General features: G+C 36.4%; 1 protein-coding gene across 3 annotated transcripts in view; it reads right to left on the reverse strand.

The window, feature by feature from the left end:
• Nucleotides 1-24,444, reverse strand: part of TAOK1 (TAO kinase 1) — a 170,630-nt gene that overhangs the window by 10,228 nt on the left and 135,958 nt on the right. For all 3 annotated transcript variants that reach the window (XM_057501085.1, XM_057501087.1, XM_057501086.1), the window contains 5 exons: nucleotides 20,609-20,737; nucleotides 12,454-12,657; nucleotides 10,240-10,479; nucleotides 6,130-6,342; nucleotides 5,049-5,231 (listed from right to left, as the gene is read on the reverse strand). In XM_057501085.1, the coding sequence (XP_057357068.1) occupies nucleotides 5,049-5,231; nucleotides 6,130-6,342; nucleotides 10,240-10,479; nucleotides 12,454-12,657; nucleotides 20,609-20,737 (969 nt within the window). The remainder of the gene's footprint in view (nucleotides 1-5,048; nucleotides 5,232-6,129; nucleotides 6,343-10,239; nucleotides 10,480-12,453; nucleotides 12,658-20,608; nucleotides 20,738-24,444) is intronic.

Below are 24,444 nucleotides of genomic sequence, written 5' to 3' on the forward strand. Positions count from 1 at the left end.
TTCTTAAAAGCAAAGGTAATAACCTCTATTGAAATAATACATCAAGGCAATTATCATTAATGGCTACTAAATCTATTAGGTAAAGAGAATGAAAAAGAAAATGTGTAAGGAGAATCTAGCCTTATAAGACATACCATAATGTCACTCTAATATAATAAATATGGTATTGGTGTAGGAATCAGCAATTAGTAAAACAAAAACAGAATAAAGTTTGTAAGTTTTTAATGCACAGCAAGAGTAATAATTAATTTAATGGGAAAAACAACACAGGCACAAGAGGCCAACCATCTGGAAGAAAATAAAAATGAAACCTCATCTGATGCCATATTCCAGATGGATCAGAGCATTAAGTGAAAACAAACAAAAACTGTAAAGTTTCCATTAGAAAGTTAGAAAACTCTATGTACTTAGAAATTAGTGGGTAGATAGCCATCATAATCAGTTCTGGACAACTCGAAGGTTTACAAATATATATAGCTGACTATAATTTTTTTTAATGTGAAAAAGTACATAATAAAGTCAATGACAATGGGAAGAAGTTGATAGAGAACTTGTTAATGAATGAGAATACCTGAACCCACTCATCAAATATCACTTCAAAGTGGGACAACTAGACATTATATATTTTTTGATGTGATGCAAAAGGAAGTGTAACACAGTAACCCTTATGAAAATTCCTCACAAAAATTTTTAAAAGGAAAAAAATTTTAAGTAAATATAATCATGCCCCTAGATCTAATAACCAGTTTACAGGAAATACAAAGTAAAGAGGAATGCATTAAATGACACCATGAGGATGGAATCAGCGAAATCCAAATGTGAGAATTCCTACAAAGCAAATGACCCAGTCCACAATAATGAAAAAAAGGGCAGGGGAGACCAAAAGACAATCAAATGCAATGTCTACAACATGTTTGAGCCCCAGTCTCAATAAACAAAGAAGACATTTTTTAGATACAAAGGGAAATTCATGTATGGACTGAGTATTGGGTAATCTTAAATATTTATTATAATTTTGTTAGTTAACACAAAGGAATTATGACTATGTTAAAGTATAAGAGTCCTTATTTCCTTATCTGTGTTTGGAGTTAAATGATTCTATGCTAGGATTCGCTTTAAAATATTCCAGATACTCTGCCCCATCTTCTGCTCCCCTAAAAAGCTGCATGTGGAGTGGGGAACCAGATGAAATATTAGCAAGATACTGGTAACTGTTGAAGTTGGGTAATGAGTATTTGGGGACTTCATTGTACTAATTCTTAATAATTTCATTAATACTTTTTGTGTGCATTTGAAAATTTCCATGATACAAAGTTTTTTAAAAATAGGAAATAAAGAGAATGTGTAAAGAAGTATTCAATTAGGTTTCAAGATATTTGAGGACTTAAGCCAATCAAGTCATTGTTCTCTACAGAAATCTAGTTCAACAAATATGTTTAGTTTTTTTGTATCTTTTTTTATTACTAAGTTATCATTGATATACAATCTTATGAAGGTGTCACATGAGCAACACTGTGGTTACAACCTTCACCCATATTATCAAGTCCCCTCTAATGTATCGTTTTTTAAAGTGGCCTTTTAAAAAAAACACAATTTAGCAATGGAAACACATGCAAATAAAAAACTGCAACATAATATGATCAGACGTAATAACAGATTTATAAGGTGAAGCAGAAATACAAAGGGATGGAGTAATTCACTCTATAGGAGAAGAAGAGTAGGGCAAAGAAGTCTTCTCAGAGAGGGTGACAGAGACTGGATTCTGAAGGAAAAGCACAAGTTTACCAGAAGACAAGGGAAGGGAAAGATATTTTCAGCACAGGGAACGTGGGCAAAGGCATGCAAAATGATAAAATGTGTGTGGGGAATTACAAATAGACCAGAATGGACTTTGGTAGGGTGAGTTTGAAAATTATTAAACTCTGAGTACTAAAGTGTTACAAAGGTTTACAGAGGGCACTTCCTAATGAAGGTTGAAAGAGAACTTAAGATTAGACACAAGGTTTCTTCTAAGGGAAAGATATCAAATTGTTAACTGTGGTGACTTCTGAGTGGTGGGATTAAAGACATTTTAATTTCCATTTGTTTCTATATAATTGCCAAGTTTAACAAAATATGTTTGTAAAATAATTTTTCTACTTTTAATATCTACATATAAAATATCCAATTCATATAGAATTAATGTAGATATCTGCAAGGATTCAAATAACTTCAAATTTTTCTTTTAAATCTTTTCTATTTTAAAATTTCAAAAATCCATTTATTAAGAGCATTTATTTCAAAGGACCTAATAAAAGCCTTGTACTGAGTATTTAACTTGAGTGCCTTGTATATTATTTGAAGGAAACTCATGGTAAAAATGTTAAACACATTAATGCTTATCCACTTTTATCCAGTAAGCACAGCTTCAATTTTGTTTGCTGAGTTAGTTTTGTCATTTAAGAAATTCAGAATATTTTTCAATAAAAATAAAAACTAAGATTTGTGATAGGCTACATTAACCCCCATTTCTTTGAAAATATCTTACTTATTACTGTAAATAAGAAGGGTGGTTTCACTGGGTATAAAACTTCTGAGACTTTTCTCCTTATCTATCTTCTCTGAAATCAAATGTGATATTTTTTGTGTGAATATTACCAGTCCGAAAGGTCCGATAAGATATTCCAATTGTCAATTCTTATTTAAAAACTACCAACCATGATGTTGATACTAAGTGAAATATTCAGGGAAAATTAAAGGAAATGATACAACAAAGAAAAGCCCATTTATACTTTGGAAATACTGCCACTTCTTATGCATGTATGAAATTCACATAGAATTTAACATTTATAGTTATGTTGTCATTTTGCTGAAATTTAATGTAAATGAAGCACAAGGAAAGTTGCAGTAAGACCTCATGTGAGCCTCAACTGAGGCTTACTCTATTGGTGACCTGAAGGACAATTCTTGATTCATTTGGAGGCTGAAAGCAATCTTTAAACAGAATTATTATTCATCTAGAAACAACTAACATTCTCTCTGGTTCCACCTCTATTTTCAGATGACTGTTTCTTATCTGTACAACCGGTAAGCACAAAGTACAGAAAATATAGATGTTACGATGTTTACAAATCATACCATGGGTGTATCACGGCCTTGGCAGTAGCCAACTGGCTGACCCCAAACTGCTTTATAGTCACGCACTTCACTTGAAATGTAAACATGAGCCCTAAAAATCAAGTAGCAACTCAAAGCACTGTAGATATATTCCACTGTTTCTTCTATTATTTTTAATACTAAATAATCTTATGCATGTCCATTATCTAAATAATATAAACCACACAACCAATCTACCATATTAATATAGCCATTATAAGCATTAGTTCAATTCACCTTAAGTGTGATTTGTCTTTATTTTATTCAGCACCTCATAAGCATTTTTTCACATTAATACTAATACTATCTTTATAGCCATCATTTAAATGGTTGAGTAAGATTTTAAGTGGCTTGGTCATGAGTACTTAATTATTTTAGATGGTGTTTTAAACCATTACAAATGATGCCATAATTAACATATTATGCATATTGCTTTCCCTGTATTCAGGATTTCTTTTCTCTGAATTCTCAAAATCCTTTGTTTACTGTTTGCCCTGTATTCTGGATTTCCTTTCTCTAAATTCTCTAAATTCTTTGCTTAACATCTGCACTCTTGGCAATGGTATCAACCCTATGCCAACACTTTACCTGGTTTTGTAGAACACAAAGGCTTTAGTTCATATATTGAAATAAGACTACACCTAAGATACTTATTAGAACTCTTTAACTCTGAGCCACTAGGTGGAGCTAAAAATACAAATAAAACAGTACCAATATTTCTCTCATAACACTGTTAGTGAAATATCATAGGTTTTTCTTTTAGTGATAAATTTGAAGCATAAGAGATGGAACTTTATATTACATTTTAAATATTCAAGTTGAAATCAGGCAGATTTATGAATTCTGTACATGGGACGATTACATTTTTCTAAAAATTTATATGTGTTTCAATCTGCCCATCTTGAATGAGAAACATAATTGAGGTAATTTTTAGAGGCAAATAACTGTCTAAGGAGCCAGTAATAAAGATAGCTGAGCCAGTGAAACAGCAACACCTTATTTAGGTGGACTTTTAAAGAATATATTTTTTAAATATAAATGAAGTATTCTACTTCTATCACAAGAACTGTAGAAAATAGAAGAAAATCTATGGGCCAATTAATGGTCCAGATGCAATGACAATTTTTAATAGACAAAACCATTAGGCACGTGTTAACTTACAATGGACCAATGGACCTAAGACCATACCAGCTGCTGGGAACTTATGGCTCAGGAATTCTGGAACATAGCATTCAATCCTAGAGGCAACTGACATTCTACTACTACTCAATAATGCCTTTCTTCTTTCTTTCTCAAAATCTTCTATCCATCGTTCTTTCTTCAACATACACACACACATAAGCCTCAGTACCTTAAAGGATACAAGTGAATTTAGGGATTCTAGTTCCAATATATGTGACAAAGAATAAGTAAAATAAATAAAGATATATCTAGATATAATATTTTCAGCCTAACTCTTCCTCTGTGTAAAACTGGTTTTACATTCTGTTTTCTAGTAATCTACCAATCTGTACAGTTCCAGACCAAGGATGAATGAATAAAGTATATTCCTGATCCTTTTTCCTTGCCTCTCCCAAGCAATTACTAAAGTTTTTCCCTTCACTATCCAACTTTTTCTCCAATTTCTTTAGGTACAACTAGGTACACAAAAAAACTGAGCAAGACAGAGCCAGAGCTATCCTTCCACAATTCAACTGCATCATTCCTCTAGCAATTACTACGTAGGTATAGTCCCTTAATATATCAAACTCATTAATTTTAAAGAAAAAGAAAACACTACGAAAACTAGAATTAAGCAAATATGGTGTTGTGAAAACAATCTAATGCCACCTCTATCATCATGAAAATATATTTACAAAATTATTTTGATGAAAGCAAATACTAGCATAATTACTTTTTTCTATTACTTATACCTTTTGTTCTAAGAGTGCCCTGCGGAGGGAGACCCTCTGTTCAAGCTCCCGAAGCTCTCGATCATGTTGTGCCTCAGCCTGCATCTTGATTTTGCTCTGATATGCATTCAACAGCTCCAGTTCCTGCTGCAGCTGCATTTTCAAAACCTGGCACTCTGCCTCCTGTGCTTCATCCAAACGCAGCTGAAAGAGAGAAAGAAAACAGATATATCCTCCTGTGAGCTATCTTTCATGACCTCTGGAAAGGAGGAGGTGTAAGTTAAGACAGACTACTCTTCTGTAGAGCACAGCTGTTCTCTCTTACATCTTGGAGTAAACATCTCTGAAAAAGGAAAACATAGCACCAATGATGGCATTATAAGGATAAAGCTATCATAAGCTATTTGGATGATGCCTAAATAATCATTATTTTTTTAAAGAAAAATATAGAATCTGATTGATATAAGACTCTGAATCTCTTCTCTCCAATGGAAATAACTATAGAACAGGGACAAGCATGCTACAGCTTATGGGCCAAATCTGAACAGCTACCTGATTTTTTGTTTTTGTTTTTCAATAGCCCACTAGTTAGGAATGTTTTTTATATTCTGAAATGGTCACATTTAAATGGCTATGTAAATACCCACATAATAACCTCAATTTTTCCTCCTGGCCCACAAAGTCTAAAATATTTACTATCTGGCCAATTAAGAAAAAGTCTGTAAACTTACATAGCAAATATTTTTTATCTGCACTCAAATGTAACCACCTGGATTCCCAATCAAGTACTACTTTCTGAACACTGCTTAACAAAGCTGCTTCTCTAATCTTGATACGCTGTTGGTGTATGTACTAAACCCCTGCAAGCCACCAGCAGAGAGCCTATGTAGAACCTCATGTCCAAGTGTATCAAAGAGAATTATATATACATCATGCATATTTCCAAGCAATGCTGAGAACAAGAAGAATATGGACCAGCAGCACTATTTCCCAGGTGAAGCAGAGTTTCATTTCCAACTTAATATTTTAATTGTTGGGATTTATTCAGGTGGTGGAAGGAAAAGGGCACTAAATTTGTTTTGCCTAAATAAAATAAACTTACAGCTTGTGTGGAGAGCATTTCATTAATGCTGTGGTCATACTGCTCAGCTAAGATGGCTAACTTCCGGGTCTGCTCCTCCTTAAGCCGTTTCAGAACAGCCTTGTGCTCACTCTTTGGTGTAGTCTCCAGTAAGTGATTTCTTAATGCTTTGTACTGTCTGGTTTGGATTTTGCAGGTGTCCTGGAACTGCTTTTTTATTTGGAGTTCTTTAGACTGGAAAGAAAAAAGATATATAATTTTTAACACATGGCATTTGGTATAGCATATGCTTACATGAAAAGGCTAGAATAAAAAAGAAGAAACAAAAACTCAGATCATAAGGTTGCAGGTACTTCGTATACTTGGGTCAAACCATTGGATTCCATGCAATTTTATAACAAACTCTAAAACATAAGAATACCAAGAACTTCATTTATCATAGGACTTCAGGCAATACTTATTTTGTTTTTAATTTAGTGACCTGAGTAAATATTAAAATTACCTTTGATTACTGTGTACACTGATGGCAGAAAATTACATTTCTTTTCATGCACTAAGGGCAGTAGACATAAAATAATTTTATTGGCCAGACAATATTTTATCAGATCCCTGAAGCAGAAAATAAGCATATTTACTCTGTTCCTTATCTAAGACATTTTGCTCCAATTTCTTTTAATGACAATCTCAACTGTAAATATAGTCTGTGACGGACCCCATAAAAGTAGGGCACTAGTAACTGACTGATATTGTTACTACAATTGTCTTTTCCTTAAGATACTGAACTAGGTAGAAACTACTTCATAAGGGCTTACTCTTTAGCACCATGAGCAAAAACCTGAAAGTTAACTAATCTTTCAAAGGTCAAAGAAAAGTTATGAGGCAAGGGAAGGGATGACAACCCTTCTTGCGGTAATGATCACAGACATGAACTACATAAACAGTTTTGAGATAAAATAATTTGAGTTCAGAAACATAATAACTCTGGCTTTAAATCATAGGTTAATTATTCTATGAACTCAAGTTTTAATAAAACTTAGTAAGATGAGATATTTTCTAAGGTATACCCATCAAGCCTACAAGTAGCAACACTCATTTACTACACAAAGGCAGAACCTATAGTTGAAATTATTTACCTTAATATATATACTGCCAGATATTGAATGGTTGATTTGGTGTGCAAATGCATGTATGACCAAACACTCTTGTCAAGGAACTAGTTCACACTCTTTGCTCCAATACTACAAAATCAAATATATATCCTTTCTGCATTTTATACCAATTGAGGTACTAAGTCATAGTCATGTACCTTTATTCTGCGAAGGATCAAGAAATGTCTAGCTAGAAAGACAAACTCTTGGTTTAGTTATGCTTAGCACTGCTCTTAAATACTGCCCTTGGTTAATAAAATTCCTCCAAGTTAGGAATGGAACAATGAAATTTAGAATTCTCCTCTGACTTTGTGTAACAGACTCCATTCTTTAAAATACTTTTAAATATTCAAATATTTTGCCAAGAAAACTATAGTCACTCCGTATCCCTCGCTAATGACAAAAAGGAATGCCCTGAAATTTTTTTTCAACAAGATTAATACTGATACCAAGAATAAACTATATCCCTCAATGTTTGACTCAAGTGAAAGCAGGATAAACATGTTCCAGTTGTTTCTTAATCATTTAATACTGACAAAACATCACCTGATGGCAGATGAAGAAATGGCAGATAGACAATAGGTGTTTACCCAAGCCATTCTACAGAAATGGTGCCCCAATGTCTACAAATACTGTCAGCTTACCTAAGTGTACACAAACTGAAGTCCTCCTATCCCCCTTTACAGTCTTGGAGAAAGCTGGAATAGTTGCAACTATGGAAGCTGAACTATTACTTAGTAAATAAAAATTTACCTAAAAAAGTTGCAACTGTTACTTGCGTAAATGAAATGACCTGGTCTTAAAATAGAGTCTGTTTTCTCCACAAAGGGACTAGGGTTACAAAGGGAAGTGTTTGGGGAGCATGGGAGGGGAGGGAGGGAGAAGGTCATTAAGGAGCACAATAATTAGCACTCATAATATAGGGGGGGTCATGGGGAAGGCAGTACAGCACAGAGAAGACAAGTAATGACTCTATAGTGTCTTACTACGCTGATGGACAGTGACTGCCATGGGGTGGGAGGGATTGATAGTATGAGTGAATGTTGAAACCACAATGTGCTCATGTGAAACCTTCATAAGATTGTTTATCAATGATACCTTAATTTAAAAAAAAAGAGTGTTTTGTTCAAATTGTGCAAGTAGATAGATATATACAACTAAGAGGAACATGGTGATTTTCTTTCCCACTAAAGTAACAGAACAATTTCTTTTATCAAAATCTTGAGCTTATGTATCATGAGAAGGAAGCTTTCTATCCAAGGTCTGACTATGATTGTGAAACATTATTTTTCCCCTTGATTTTTTAATAGCATCTGTGAGAATAAGACTAGTGTTTACAACCTTTCAAACTGAGAAGGCTGCAACAAAAGGGAAAAAAAAAGGAAAGGTTAAACAGCAAACTAACCTATTCCAAGCCCCAGAGAAATGAAGTCGTATCAGATTTATGGTCTGACCAAAGAAAACCAACAAGCTTTCAGTTTGGTTTACTTCTGGGTGCTGCTCATTTTAAAATTGTGATTAATTTTATAGACATGCTTTAAATACCTTTTGGTGGGAAACTTTACTGTGTAGCCACTACAAAGACAAAATAAATCTGGAAAATCATTATGAAATCTGATTTTTATAAGCATTAACTAATGATGGCTATGTGGGTAGTCAACATATGAGCCACTCTGTAAACGATGTTCATTAGCTGTTTTGAAGATACAGCAAAGTAACATTTTTCTTAGATTCACAAGGAAAGGGTGAATCTTAGCTTTTCTTCTGTATTTTGTTCAGGACAACCTATATGAATGGAGTTGAACAGGAATCAGAGATACCACGAGGTGTGGCTTAGCTTCTGGTTTTGACACAGATTACTTCTATGAGTGAATGTCACTTCACTTCAGGAGAGTTATTCAGGTAAGTGTTGTTACCTGGTAGTTTTATAGTTAAATTGTCAGAGTTGGAAAATGGGGGTAAAGAAGATATTGTGGGACCTGGGCCTTATTAGATGTAAATAAAAGTTTAAAATGTGCAGAGATGTACAGATTAATTGAGGTACTACTATGGATGACAACATATATAGTGGGTCGTTTTGATTTTTTGTTCATTAAGATTCATGTCATACTTCACATATTTATTACAAGTTATTTGAAAATTCCTTGGAATTGTTAACTCTGGTTGATTTTGGTAGAGCGGGCTGGACCAGGTGGCTTAAAGGACAAGGAGAGGGAAACCTTTAACTTTATAATAAATACGCTTTGGTATCTTTTGAATTTTGTATCCTATGAATGAATTCCTCTATGCATAGCAAATACAAAATTTAAAGTCCTTAGATATTATTATACATCACCAACACTTGTCTTTCCTTATTTGTCTACAAGAGGGCATATAATAATAACTTGCTTCACTCTGATGTACTAATTTAAAAAATATACTCCAACTTTACACATGCCCTGGTCTTACCTATGCTACCAAGCACAGAAAGAATGGGAGTAACGTGGTAATTCCACTATTCCTCTTAGGATGAGTATAGACAATGAAGGGAGAGGGGGTAAAAAGGCATTTTTTATTCACTGGTTTCTGTACTCATCAACAGCTTACTGCCTCTCTTGGATACAAATCACATTCAGAGGAAGTAAGATTCCAAAACTATAAAACTTGGAACAACAGAGAGAAGCCAACAGGTTAGTATGTTGATATATAGTTGTAGTGTCAACATTGGACATTTGGGTACACCTAAAATAAGAATTTTGAATCTAATTTATAATACTTTTCACAGTTAAGAAGTTCTGGCCATTTTTTGGTACTCTGCTGAGAAATACATAAGCAGAAGTCTGTAGCTACAGATCCTCTACATCAAAACTAACCAAATATGCTTAAAATGAAAAGAAAAAAGCTTATTCAATTTCTTTATGGCAGACATCTGGCTTAGACTTTTAGTGTTTACATGATGCCTTTTATCTGTTCTTCTTTGTCAAGAAGCTTAGGCTAAAGGTACCTTCAGACTCTTAGGCTGTTGTCGAACCTCCATGACATGCTTTCGCCTTAGTTCTCGTTCTCTCCGTTTATTATACTCCAGCTGGTTAGTGAGTTCGGTTTGATGCTGCAATCTGATCAACTCACAGCGCATCTTCTGAATTGTGTTGAGGTGGCGGAACTCCAGTTCTTGCATGGATTCATGCTGTCGCAGTAGCATTGCATGCTCCAAGTCCTTTTGAGTCTGTCTCTTATTTAACTCCTAATTCATAACAAAAGACAAAGGCATAATTTACTGATGTACAATGCCAGGGGTAAAAGATCCTAAGAAACAGAATAACCAGGATATAGATGTAATCCTCTGATTTAGTAATGCCTGCACAGTAAATATTAGTGTTTTATTATTTTAACTGTAGAAAATGGGCAAATAGTATCATAATTTATTTATCTGTTCATTTACCATTTACACTATTTTTAGCAATAAGCTTAAGATATATCAAATCTGTACCAAGAGACTTAATGCCCTTTCTACTCTCTTTCCTTCATATATGTTTCCTAATTTTGTATTTGAAGATGATTTCTAAGTCATCCTTTGAATTTCTTCAGAGTATACATTCAATTCTATTACATGCAGTATACCCAGTATAGTGTAGTGGGTAAGAACACAAGACTCTAGGGCTAGACTGCCTGCTTTCTAAATCCTGGCTCTGCTACCAACAAGCAGTAAGTCCTTGGGTTAATTACTTAAACTCTCTGTGCTTCAATTTCATTACTTCTCAAATGGAGACCATAATATAGGTGTTTCATAAAATTAACGTGAGGGTGAAATGAGTTCATAAGTGGAAAGCTCTCAGAATATATACCTCATGATCAAGAAATGTTATTACAATTTTTTTCAGTTTAAAAAGATCAAATGTACAACACACACACATACACACTCTCTCTCTCTTTCTCTATAGAAGTAAGTCGAACTTGCCCCCTTTGCCTCTGCTGCCCCTTCTCCAGAGGTCAACAATTTGGTGCATGTTTCCCAACCTTCCCCATGCTTATCGTGACACAACTATTACACAAAAACATACACTTTCAAAATTGAATAACAATGTATATTTTAGGCATATAATATGCTTTCTTTACCTAAAAATATAATGTACAAATATCCAGATCAGATCAGGACATACAGATCTTTTTTTTAAAGTTTTATAGTAAGCTTCTGCTTTGTGATGCCATAGCTTTTCCATTTTTTGCTTTATGACAAATTTTCAATAAACATCAACATGATACAACTTACAATTATGTTATTATTTCTTTAGGATAGAATTCTAGAAGTGAACTTGATGGGTAGAAGATACATGCAAATTAAACTGTACAAGCTGAATTATGCTCCAAAATGGCAGTATCAATTTATATTCTTACCAACATTGCCCACTTTCCCATGCCACTACTAGGACTTAACCTATTTTTTAGACTGTTCTTATCTAAGTGGTGCAATTGTTTTACTTTGAATTTATTTAATTATTAGTAAATTTGAATAATTATATTATATTTGAAGCTTATTTTAAGCCACTCTTGGAAATAAATTCATCTGTGCTCATAGGTATACCTGAAAATGAGAACCATTGTTTTCATTGACACAAAAGTTTTTACATATGCCCAATGAATAATTTCATGATTATAAAAATATATTAAATGGTAATATATACCTTCATGGCACCCATTTCAGATGAAAAGACATAAATTATCCAATTAATTTTCTCATATTTAAAAACTAATACTTCTTTCATTCATGGATTTAATATTTATTAAACATTTACATAATACATATTTATTGAATACCTATTATGGGCCAGTCACTACATATAAGGCCAGGATATATCTAGCCACTGGATATAAAAGCCCTGAACAAAACCTGGGACTTCATATAATTTCCATTCTAGTTGGGGAGAGAGAGATCCCCATAAAAAGTGTGTCCATGCACTCATGCATGCACGTGCGCGCGTGTGTGTGTGTGTGTGTGTGAGAGAGAGAGAGAGAAGAGTGCAAGAATATTTAAAGGAGAAGGATTTGGTGATCAGAAGTGAGGAGACATGAAGTGATGGAGAAGGTGAACCGTGTGGGTTGGGTTTCCAGGGAAGAAGGACTTAGGCAAAGGGAAGCAGAAGCACTCTAAGGCCTTAAGGGTGGGATGTGATTTGACATATTTTCAGGAAGATTCTGATTTCACACCATTTAAACATACCTCCCTGACAAGGTCCTGCTCCAAGTTATGGCGCCCAAGTAACATCCTTCTTTTGAAGCGACGGCATTCCAGCTCTAGGTACTGTCTCTGACGCTGAAGAAGATTAGCCTCTTCCTCTGCTTGGAAATGCTGTATATTCTCTTTCTGCTTTGAAAGCCATTCCTGTTTTTCTTTTTTGGGGGTGCTCTGGTTTTCATTCAGCTCCTGGCAAGATGAAAAAAACAACTGAGTTCAAAATATATAAAAATCAACTACATGAATATATTATTTGGTAGCTGGTAATCTTCAGTAAAATTACTTAATTTGTGCCCTGTCTTACGGGCAGGCAGGGCAAAGACCTTAAGGAGGTAGGTAGTAATTTTCCATTTCTTGAGTTATCCATGAAGTAGGACAAGAAAAGAGAAAACATACACCAGAAAACATGCATACTTTTTAGCTTTGCACAGCTATAATTATGATGACTCCTGGCTTTGAAAGCACACAATGATTGGTTAATAAAGTAAAACATCTTTCTTTAAATCCTTCCAAATCTGATGTTCTAGTATTGAGTTTAGCTTTTAGATTACAGTAATGGGAATACATAGCAGGTTATACTCTTTAGAGTTGGAAAAATCTCTTCAATGAATCTCAGTCAGCAGGGTATATATAGCAAGGCTTTGTGCCACCAATATGTCCTTAATAAGACTTATATATCTAATTATAAGTCAAATTCCTACACACACAAAAGCACTGTACCAAAGAGATTATGGTTATTTTATCAAGATAAATTTAACTGTGTGCTAATAATTTATTACATGGGCTAAAAATTTCAGTCCATCAGTCTGTAAGAGAGGGTGTAAACTGGGTAAGATTTGGTGGGTGGGGAATTTCCTTGGCAAAAGATTTTGAAAAACATGGCCAAGGGAATCTTTGTTTATATGCCTGTATTATCTCTGTCTTTTCATTGACATCCTAAAGTTGAGTACTACAGGTTCATGTGCTTTTTATATTTATGTGTTTGAGTATTTTATCAAAGAAAGTAATAAAGAATTGGTTTCTTTCTGAGTAACAGGTGAAGAACCATAAGGTCAATAGTCTCGGAAAAATCATCTTATACCTATGAAAGATGGCTGATTTACATTCGCTGCAATATAATACATATGCAATAGTTGACACATATCATTTTCCTGTCCTGACCACTATCCTGAATTATAATCCCCTTTCAGAAACTGCCTCAGAACAAATATGGCTTTCCTCAAAGTTGGACCACATCTGCGATAAAAAGAAGTTCAAGGAGGGATCACAGGAAGATGGTGGTGTGAGTAGTTCAGTGGAAATCTCCTCCACAAAACATATATATTTATGAAAATACAATAAATACAACTACTCCTAAAAGAGACACCAGTGGATGCATTACAACAGCCAGGATACATCTATATCTGTGAGAACTCAACATCACTCGAAGGGGGTAAGATACAAGCTGCGGCCAGGTGGGACCTGAACACTCCCCCACCCCAGAACCCGGTGGGAAGAAAGGAGTCAGAACAGGGAGAGAGTGAAAGCCCAGGACTGCTAAACAACCAGCTCTAGAAAGACGCACCCAGAGCGCAGACACAAGGTGCACGGTGTGCTGGATATTAGAGAAACGGAAAAGCAAAACCAGTGGGCAGGTCCCCACAACCAGCGCCCTTGAGACAAAAGAAAAGCGAGTGCTTTCCGCAAGTCTTAAAGAGACAGGGACCTCCACAGCTGGACGAAGTGATCCTAGCACACTTAGCCAGCAGCTGGGAATCCCGGGGAACTTTAGGCGCTCTAAACCCCGAGGCGGCAGCGCAGCTCTGAAGCCCCTCATGGCACTAAGCAGCCTGCCAGTTGTTCCTCCAACTGGTGCGGACCCTGACACACCGGCCCAGTAGTGAGAGATTGGCAGAGCGCGCCAGGGGCGGCGGCACTGGACGGGACCGGGAGCGGATCACGTGCGCCGGCAGCGCCAAAGGGGACCGGGAGCGGCTCGTACAAGCCTGCCGCAGCGGTGACCAAACACCCTGGGGGTGGGCCACGCGCGCCGGAGGCAGTGGTGCCAGAGGAGCCCAGGAGAGCTCCGCGTGGGAGAGGCCCGCGTGCACCTGCAGCGGTGCCAGAGGGAGCAGCCGCACTCCCAGCAGCCAACCAGAATCCCAGCTCGACGCACAGCCGCCTGGGCCAGACCCAAAGGCTGCTGCTGGCACACAGCTGCCAGGCAGGGGCGCCGCTATTGCAGAGGAGCGCACCTGGCGTGCCTCCCACTCGTGCAGGGCTCCACGCTGCTCTGACAGAGACCCCGCCCACAGCAGCATAGGGGATTAACCCAGTGGCTACTCCAGGAGTGCGGGTAACTGACACAGGCAGCGGAGAAGGGCAAGGCATTCAGCAAGCAGGAAAGGACTTTCTTTTCCCAGCTGCCACACCCGCAACCTGCCTACAGCCACCGCTATCACCATGAAAAGGCAAAAAAATTTACCCCAGTCCAAGATAGTTCAGACAACACCTGAGAGAGGATCTGCAGAGACAGACCTAACTAGTCTCCCTGAAAAAGAATTAAAAATAAAAATCATAAACATGCTGACAGAGCTGCAGAGAAATATACAAGAGCTAAGGGATGATGTCCAGAGGAAGATTACAGAAGTGAAACAATCTCTGGAAGGATTTACAAGCAGAATGGATAAGATGCAAGAGGCCATTGATGGAATAGAAACCAGAGAAGAGGAATGCATAGAAGCTGATGCAGAGAGAGATAAAAGAGCTCCAGGAATGAAAGAATATTAAGAGAAATGTGTGACCAATCCAAAAGGAACAATATCTGCATTACAGGGGTACCAGAAGAAGAAGAGAGAGAAAAAGGGATAGAAAGTGTCTTTGAAGAAATAATTGCTGAGAACTTCCCCAAACTGGGGAGAAAATAGTTGCTCAGACTATGGAAGCACACAGAACTCCCGAGAGAAGGGACCCAAGGAGGACAACACCAAGACACATAATAATTAAAATGGTAAAGATCAAGGAAAAGGACAGAGTATTAAAGGCAGCAAGAGAGAGAAAAAAGGTCACCTACAAAGGAAAACCCATCAGGCTATCATCAGACTTCTCAACAGAAACCTTACAGGCCAGAAGAGAATGGCATGATATATTTAATGCAATGAAACAGAAGGGCCTTGAACCAAGGATACTGTATCCAGCACGATTATCATTTAAATATGAAGGAGGGATTAAACAATTCCCAGACAAGCAAAAGTTGAGGGAATTTGCCTCCCATTAAACAACCTCTACATGGTATCTTAGAGAGACTGCTCTAGATGGGAGCACTCCTGAAAAGAGCACAGAACAAAACACCCAAAATAAGAAGAATGGAGGAGGAGGAATAAGAAGGGAGAGAAATAATCATCAGACTGTGTTGACAATAGCTCAATAAGCGAGTTAAGTTAGACAGTAAGGTAGTAAAGAAGCTAACCTTGAACCTTTGGTAACCACGAATCTAAAGCCTGCAATGGCAATAAGTACATATCTTTCAATAATCACCCTAAATGTAAATGGACTGAATGCACCAATCAAAAGACACAGAGTAATAGAATGGATAAAAAAGCAAGACCCATCCATATGCTGCTTACAAGAGACTCACCTCAACCCCAAAGACATGCACAAATTAAAAGTCAAGGGATGGAAAAAGATATTTCATGCAAACAACAGGGAGAGAAAAGCCAGTGTTGCATTACTCGTATCAGACAAAACAGACTTCAAAATAAAGAAAGTAACAAGAGATAAAGAAGGACATTACATAATGATAAAGGGCTCAGTCCAACAAGAGGATATAACCATTATAAACATATATGCACCCAATACAGGAGCACCAACATATGTGAAACAAATACTAACAGAATAAAAGGAGGAAATAGAATGCAATGCATTCATTTTGGGAGACATTAACACACCACTCACTCCAAAGGACAGATCCTCCAGACAGAAAGTAAGTAAGGACACAGAGGCACTGAACAACACACTAGAACAGATGAAACTAACAGACATCTATAGAAATCTACATCCAAAAGCAACAGGATACACATTCTTCTCAAGTGCACATGGAACATTTGCCAGAATAGACCACATACTAGGCCACAAAAAGAGCCTCAGTAAATTCCAAAAGATTGAAATCCTACCAACCGACTTTTCAGACCACAAAGGAATAAAGGTAGAAATAAATTGTACAAAGAAAGCAAAAAGGCTCACAAACACATGGAGGCTTAACAACATGCTCCTAAATAATCAATGCATCAATGACCAAATTAAAATGGAGATCCAGCAATATATAGAAACAAATGACAACAAGAACACAAAGCCCCAACTTCTGTGGGGCTTCTGCAGCAAAAGCAGTCCTAAGAGGAAAGTATATAGCAATCCAGGCATATTTAAAGAAGGAAGAACAATCCCAAATGAAGACTCTAATGTCACAACTATCGAAATTGGAAAAAGAATAACAAATGAGGCCTAAGGTCAGCCGATGGAGGGACATAATAAAGATCAGAGAAGAAATAAATAAAATTGAGAAGAATAAAACAATAGAAAAAATCCATGAAACCAAGAGCTGATTCTTTGAGAAAGTAAACAAAATAGATAAGCCTCTAGCCAGAATTATTAAGAGAAAAAGAGAGTCAGCACACACCAACAGAATCAGAAACAAGAAAGGAAAAATCACGAAGGACCCCACAGAAATACAAAGAGTTATTAGAGAATACCATGAAAACCTATATGCTAACAAGCTGGAAAAACTAGGAGAAATGGACAACTTCCTAGAAAAATACAACCTTCCAAGACAGACCAAGGAAGAAACAGAAAATCTAAACAGACCAATTACCAACAATGAAATTGAATCAGTAATCAAAAAGCTACCCAAGAACAAAACCCCCAGGCCAGATGGATTTACCTCGGAAACTTATCAGACATACAGAGAAGACATAATTCCCATTCTCCTTAAGGTTTTCCAAAAAATAGAAGAGATGGGAATACTCCCAAACTCATCCTATGAAGCCAACATCACCCTAATATCAAAACCAGGCAAAGACCCCACCAAAAAAGAAAACTACAGACCAATATCCCTGATAAACACAGGTGCAAAAATACTCAACAAAATATAAGCAAACCGAATTGAAAAATACATCAAAAGGATCATACACCATGATCAAGTGGGATTCATCCCAGGGATGCAAGGATGGTACAACATTCGAAAATCCATCAACATCATCCACCACATCAACAAAAAGGACAAAACCACATGATCATCTCCATAGATGCTGAAAAAGCATTCGACAAAATTCAACATCCATTCATGATAAAAACTCTCAGCAAAATGGGCATAGAGGGCAAGTACCTCAACATAATAAAGGCCATACATGATAAACCCACAGCTAACATCATACTGAATGGCGAGAGGCTGAAAGTTTTTCCTCTGAGATTGGGAACAAGACAGGGATGCCCACTCTCCCCACTGTTATTCAACGTAGTACTGGAGGTCCTAGCCACGGCAATTAGACAAAACAAAGAAATACAAGGAATCCAGATTGATAAAGAAGAAGTCAAACTGTCACTATTTGCAGATGACATGATATTGTACATAAAAACCCTAAAGAATTCAGTAAAGTTGCAGGATAGAAAATAAACACACAGAAATCTGTGGCTTTCCTATACACTAACAATGAACTAATAGAGAAATCAGGAAAACAATTCCATTCACAATAGCATCAAAAAGAATAAAATACCTAGGGATAAACCTAACCAAGGAAGTGAAAGACCTATACCCTGAAAACTACAAGACACTCTTAAGAGAAATTAAAGAGGTCACTAACAAATGGAAACTCATCCCATGCTCCTGGCTAGGAAGAATTAATATTGTCAAAATGGCCATCCTGCCCAAAGCAATATACAGATTCGATGCAATCCCTATCAAATTACCAACAGCATTCTTCAATGAACTGGAACAAATAGTTCAAAAATTCATATGTAACCACCAAAGACCCTGAATAACCAAAGCAATCCTGAGAAGGAAGAATAAAATGGGGGGGATATCGCTCCCCAACTTCAAGCTCTACTACAAAGCCACAGTAATCAAGACAATTTGGTACTGGCACAAGAACAGAGCCACAGACCAGTGGAACAGAATAGACTCCAAGCATTAACCCAAACATATATGGCCAATTAATATATGATAAAGGAGCCAAGGACATACAATAGGGAAATGACAGTCTCTTCAACAGATGGTGCTGGCAAAACTGGACAGCTACATGTAAGAGAATGAAACTGGATCACTGTCTAACCCCATACACAAAAGTAAATTCGAAATGGATCAAAGACCTGAATGTAAGTCATGAAACCATAAAACTCTTAGAGAAAAACATAGGCAAAAATCTCATGGACATAAACATGAGTGACTTCTTCATGAACATATCTCCCCAGGCAAGGGAAACAAAAGCAAAAATATCAAGCTGAAAAGCTTCTGTATAGCAAAGGACACCACCAATAGAACAAAAAGGCATCCTACAGTATGGGAGAATATATTCATAAATGACAGATCCGATAAAGGGTTGACATCCAAAATATATAAAGAGCTCACACACCTCAACAAACAAAAATCAAATAATCCAATTAAAAAATGGGCAGAGGAGCTAAATAGACAGTTCTTTAAAGAAGAAATTCAGATGTCCAACAGACACATGAAAAGATGCTTCACATCGCTTGTCATCAGAGAAATGCAAATTAAAACCACAATGAGATATCACCTCACACCAGTAAGGATAGCCATCATCGAAAAGATAAACAAAAACAAATGTTGGTGAGGAAGTGGAGAAAGGGGAACCGTCCTACACTGCTGGTGGGGATGTAAATTAGTTCAACCATTGTGGAAAGCAGTATGGAGGTTCCTCAGAATGCTCAAAATAGAAATACCATTTGACCCAGGAATTCCACTTCTAGGAATTTACCCTAAGAATGCAGCACTCCAGTTTGAAAAAGACAGATGCATCCCTATGTTTATCACTGCACTATTTACAATAGCCAAGATATGGAAGCAACCTAAATGTCCATCAGTAGATGAATGGATAAAGAAGATGTGATACATACACACAATGGAATATTACTCAGCCATAAGAAGAAAACAAATCCTACCATTTGCAACAACATGGATGGAGCTAGAGGGTATTATGCTCAGTGAGATAAGCCAGGCAGAAAAAGACAAGTACCAAATGATTTCATTCATATGTGGAGTCGAAGAACAAAGGAAAACTGAAGGAACAAAACAGCAGCACAATCACAGAACCCAAGAATGGACTAACAGTTACCAAAGGGAAAGGGACTGGGGAGGATGGGTGGGAAGAGAGGGATAAGGGCGGGAAAAAAGAAAGGGGGCATTATGATTAGCATGTAAGTGTGGGGGGAGCACCGGGAGGGCTGTGCAGCACAGAGAGGACAGGTGGTGATTTTACAGCATCTTGCTCTGCTGATGGACAGTGACTGTGAAGGGGTATGTGGGGGGGACTTGGTGAAGGGGGGAGCCTAGTAAACATAATGTTCTTCATGTAATTGTAGATTAATGATACAAAAATAAAATAAAATAATAAATTTAAAAAAAAAGAAGTTCAAGAAAGCACATAAAGGGCAAACACACATGAAATCATGTAGCCATAAAAACATAATTATCATGCTTTCCTATAAAAGAAAATGTGATGAGCAGAAATGCCTCTTACCCTTATACTACTGTGTTACAATCAGAATAAGAACAAATTATTGTAATCTGAGCCCAAACTAAGAAGATATGATTTACTTCTAAAGGAAGAATGTATGGCTCTTTTTCACAGCTAAAATATTTTTATTTCTAGTGACTCAGTTACTTAATAAGTGCTTAGGAAAGCTATTATAAATGATAGCTTTATAAAATAATTTACATTTTCAAGAGATTACTCTTTTTAGATCCCACTCAACTGAGGATCTCAGCCGTTGAAAAGTTAATACATTATAATCACTGTCCTCACTTATACTGATATATAGTTAGTGGCCACATACAAAAGAAAAATTTATCTTAATGGTTCTATGAGTAGATCAATATTGGATATAATCAGTAAGCATGTAAGTGGCTTGAAAATTTATATAAAGTAAATACCTCCTTAAGCTGTTCCTTTCGAAGTTTATATTCTCTCTTCTGGGACTCCAAAAAGCTATTTAGTTCTTTCTTCTGTTGGGCCTGAATATGTTGCTGAAATTTTTTCTCCTCGTTGGACATCAGTTTGGCCTATAGGAAATTTTTTAATGGATCAAATTAGCTAAGCAGATAAGCTTCAAAGCAGCCGTTTAATACACATTAGCAAGTATACTTCCTCCTACCTAAGAATATAAAATCAGTATAATCATTACCAAAACAAGAATATCCCATAAATTATTAATAAGTATTACTCAGCATCCTTATTATCTAAATTTCAGAGAACCAGTAAAATGGAACTCATCTTTAAAATGCTGATTTTTTACATGGTCAGTGTTTTCACCTTTTTTCCCCCATTTAACTGGAATACGCTGCCCAAAACCCATAATAAAACAAAACAAATGTAATTAAGTTATGACCTTTTATCTAGCTTGACTTGTATATTAAACACTCATCTTCAAATTAAACCTTGACTTTAAATTTTTATCTGAAATAATACGAAAATATTAAATACATGCATAATATTATTTTACTTCTCATGATATATGCAATATTTGACCCTTAAACAACGTGGGGATTAGGGGTGCTGACACCCCACATAGTAAAAAAATTCTTATATAACTTTTCACTCTCCAAAAACTTAACTACTAATAGCATGCTGCTGACTGGAAGCCTTACTAACAACAGAAACAGATATTCACACATATTCTGTATGTTGTATAAAGCCTTACTAACAACAGGAACAGATATTCACACATATTCTGTATGCTGTATAAATTATATACTGTATTCTTACAATAAAGAAAGATAGAAAAAGAAAATTATTTTCAAACTGTCTCCCAAAACATTTTCCAAGATCTTTGCTGAAAAACAATATGTGTATAAATGGGCCTGTGCAGTTCAAACCTATGTTATTCAAGGGTGAACTATACATATTCATTGCAGAACATTTAGGAAATACAGAAAAACACAAAGAAGAAAAATCCCTCTTAATTTAACATTCTCTGTATATTACAGTACTCTTCAATTATTCTGATGTAAAAATTCCACTATAAATTTAAGGTTTCCAAAAAGTACACACTGAATGATGTATGATTTTTTTAAAACCTAAATCACCTACTGATTTATTAAACTCTTCAGATAACCAAAGTACAGAAGGCCTAGAATGGAAGAATACTTAACGACCTTTTTTTTCTATTAAGGCATTTCTGATATACACTCTTATGATGGTTTCACATAAAAAACAATGTGGTTACTACATTCACCCATATCATCAAGTACCCGCCCCATAGCCCATTGCAGTCACTGTCCATCAGTGTAGTAAGATGCCATGGTCACTACATGTCTTTTCTGTGCTACGCTGTCTTCCCCGTGATCCCCCACACCATGTGTACTAATCATAACAGCCCTCAATCCCCTTCTCCCTTCCTCCACAACCGCCCTCCCAGAGACCTCCCCTTTAGTAACCACTAGTCCCTTCTTGGAGTTTGTGAGTCTGCTGGTGTTTTGTTCCTTCAGTTTTGCTTCATTGTTATACTCCACAAATGAGGGAAACAATTTGGTATTTGTCTTTCTCTCCCTGACTTATTTCACAGAGCATAATACCCTCAAGCTCCATTCATGTTGTTGCAAATGGTAGGATTTGTTTCTTCCTTATGGCTGAATAGTATTCCATTGTGTATATGTACCATATCTTCTTTATCCATTCACCTATTGATGGACACTTAGGTTACTTCCATTTCTTGGCTATTGTAAATAGTGCTGGAATAAACGGAGGGGTGTGTATGACTTTTTAAATCTGAGAACCTGTTTTCTTCAGGTAAGTTCCTAGGAGTGGAATTCACGAATCAGATGGTATTTCTACTTTTAGGTTTTTGAGGAACCTCCATATTGCTATCCACAATGATTACACTGATTTACATTCTCACCAGCAGTGTAGGAGAGTTCCGCTTTCTATGCATCATCCCCAGCATTTGTTGTTCCTACTCTTTTCGATGTTGGCCATTGTATCTGGTGGGATGTGATATCTCATTGTGGTTTTAATCTGCATTTCCCTGATAATTAGTGAAGTGGAGCATCTTTTCATGTGCCTGTTGGCCATCTGAATTTCTTCTTTGGAGAAGTGTCTGCTCAGATCCTATGCCCATTTTTAATTGGGTTATTTCCTTTTTGGTTGTTGAGGCATGTGAGCTCTTTATATATTTTGGATGTTAATCACTCGTCGGTTATGTCACTTAGAAATATATTCTCCCATACTGCAGGATGCCTTTTTCTTCTGCTGATGGTGTCCTTTGCTGTACAGAAGCTTGATGTAGTCCCATGTGTTCATTTTTGCTTTTGTTTCCCTTGCCCAAGGAGATGTGTTCAGGAAAAAGTTACTCATGTTTATATTCAAGAGATTTTTGCATATGTTGTCTTCTAAGAGTTTTATGGTTTCATGACTTACATTCAAGTCTTTGATCCATTTTGAGTTTACTTTTGTGTGTAGGGTTAGACAATGATCCAGTTTCATTCTCTTGCATATGCCTGTCCAGTTTTGCCAACACCAGTTGTTGAAGACAATGTCGTTTCCCCATTCTATGTCCATGGCTCCTTTATCATATATTAATTGACCATATATGTTTGGGATTATATCTGGGCTCTCTAGTCTGTTCCATTTGTCTATGGGTCTCTTCTTGTGCCAGAACCAAATTGTCTTGATTACTGTGGCTTTGTAGTAGAGCTTTAAGTCGGGGAGCATAATTCCCCCCACTTTATTCTTCCTCATGATTACTTCGGCTGTTCGGGGTCTTTTGTGGTTCCATATGAATTTTAGAACTCTTTGTTCCAGTTTGTTGAAGAATACTGTTGGCATTTTGATAGGGATTGCATTGAATCTGTAGACTGCTTTAGGCAGGATGGCCATTTGGACAATATTAATTCTTCCTATCCATGAATATGAAATGTTATTTCCATTTATTGGTATCTTCTTTCTCTTGGCTGTCTTGTAGTTTTCAGGGTATAGGTCTTTCACTTCCTTCGTTAGGTTTAACCCTGGGTATTTTATTCTTTTTGATGGAATTGTTTTCCTGATTTCTCTTTCTGCTAGTTCATCATTAGCATATAGGAATGCAGCAGATTTCTGTGTATTACTTTTCTATCCTGCAACTTTGCTGAATTCAGATATTAGATCTAGTAGTTCTGAGTGAATTCTTTAGGATTTTTTATGTATAATATCATGTCATCTGCAAACAGTGACAGTTTAACTTCTTCTTTACCAATCTGGATGCTTTTTACTTCTTTGTGTTGTATGACTGCCATGGCTAGGACCTCCAGATCTATGTTGAATAAAAGTGGAAAGAGTGGGCATCCTTGTCTTGTTCCTGGTTTTAAAGGAAAAGCTTTCAGCTTCTTGCTGTTAAGTGTGATGTTGGTGTGGGTTTGTCATACATAGCCTTTATTATGTTGAGGTACTTCTGTACTCATTTTGTTGAGAGTTTTTATCATGAATGGAGGTTGAATTTTGTCGAATTGCTTTTTCAGCATCTATGGAGATGATCTTGTGGTTTTTGTCCTTCTTTTTGTTGATGTGGTGGATGATGTTGATGCATTTCCAAATGTCGTACCACCCCTGCATCCCTTGAATAAACTTTACTTGATCATGATGGACGATTTTTAAATGTATTTTTAAATTTGGTTTGCTAATATTTTGTTGAGTATTTTTGCATCTGTGTTCTTCAGGGATATTGGTCTGTAATTTTTTTGTGTGTGGTGTATTTGCCTAGTTTTTGTATTAGAGTGATGCTAGCCTCATAGAATGA

This window comes from Manis pentadactyla, chromosome 4 (genome assembly GCF_030020395.1).
Source record: "Manis pentadactyla isolate mManPen7 chromosome 4, mManPen7.hap1, whole genome shotgun sequence".
NCBI lineage: Eukaryota > Metazoa > Chordata > Mammalia > Pholidota > Manidae > Manis > Manis pentadactyla.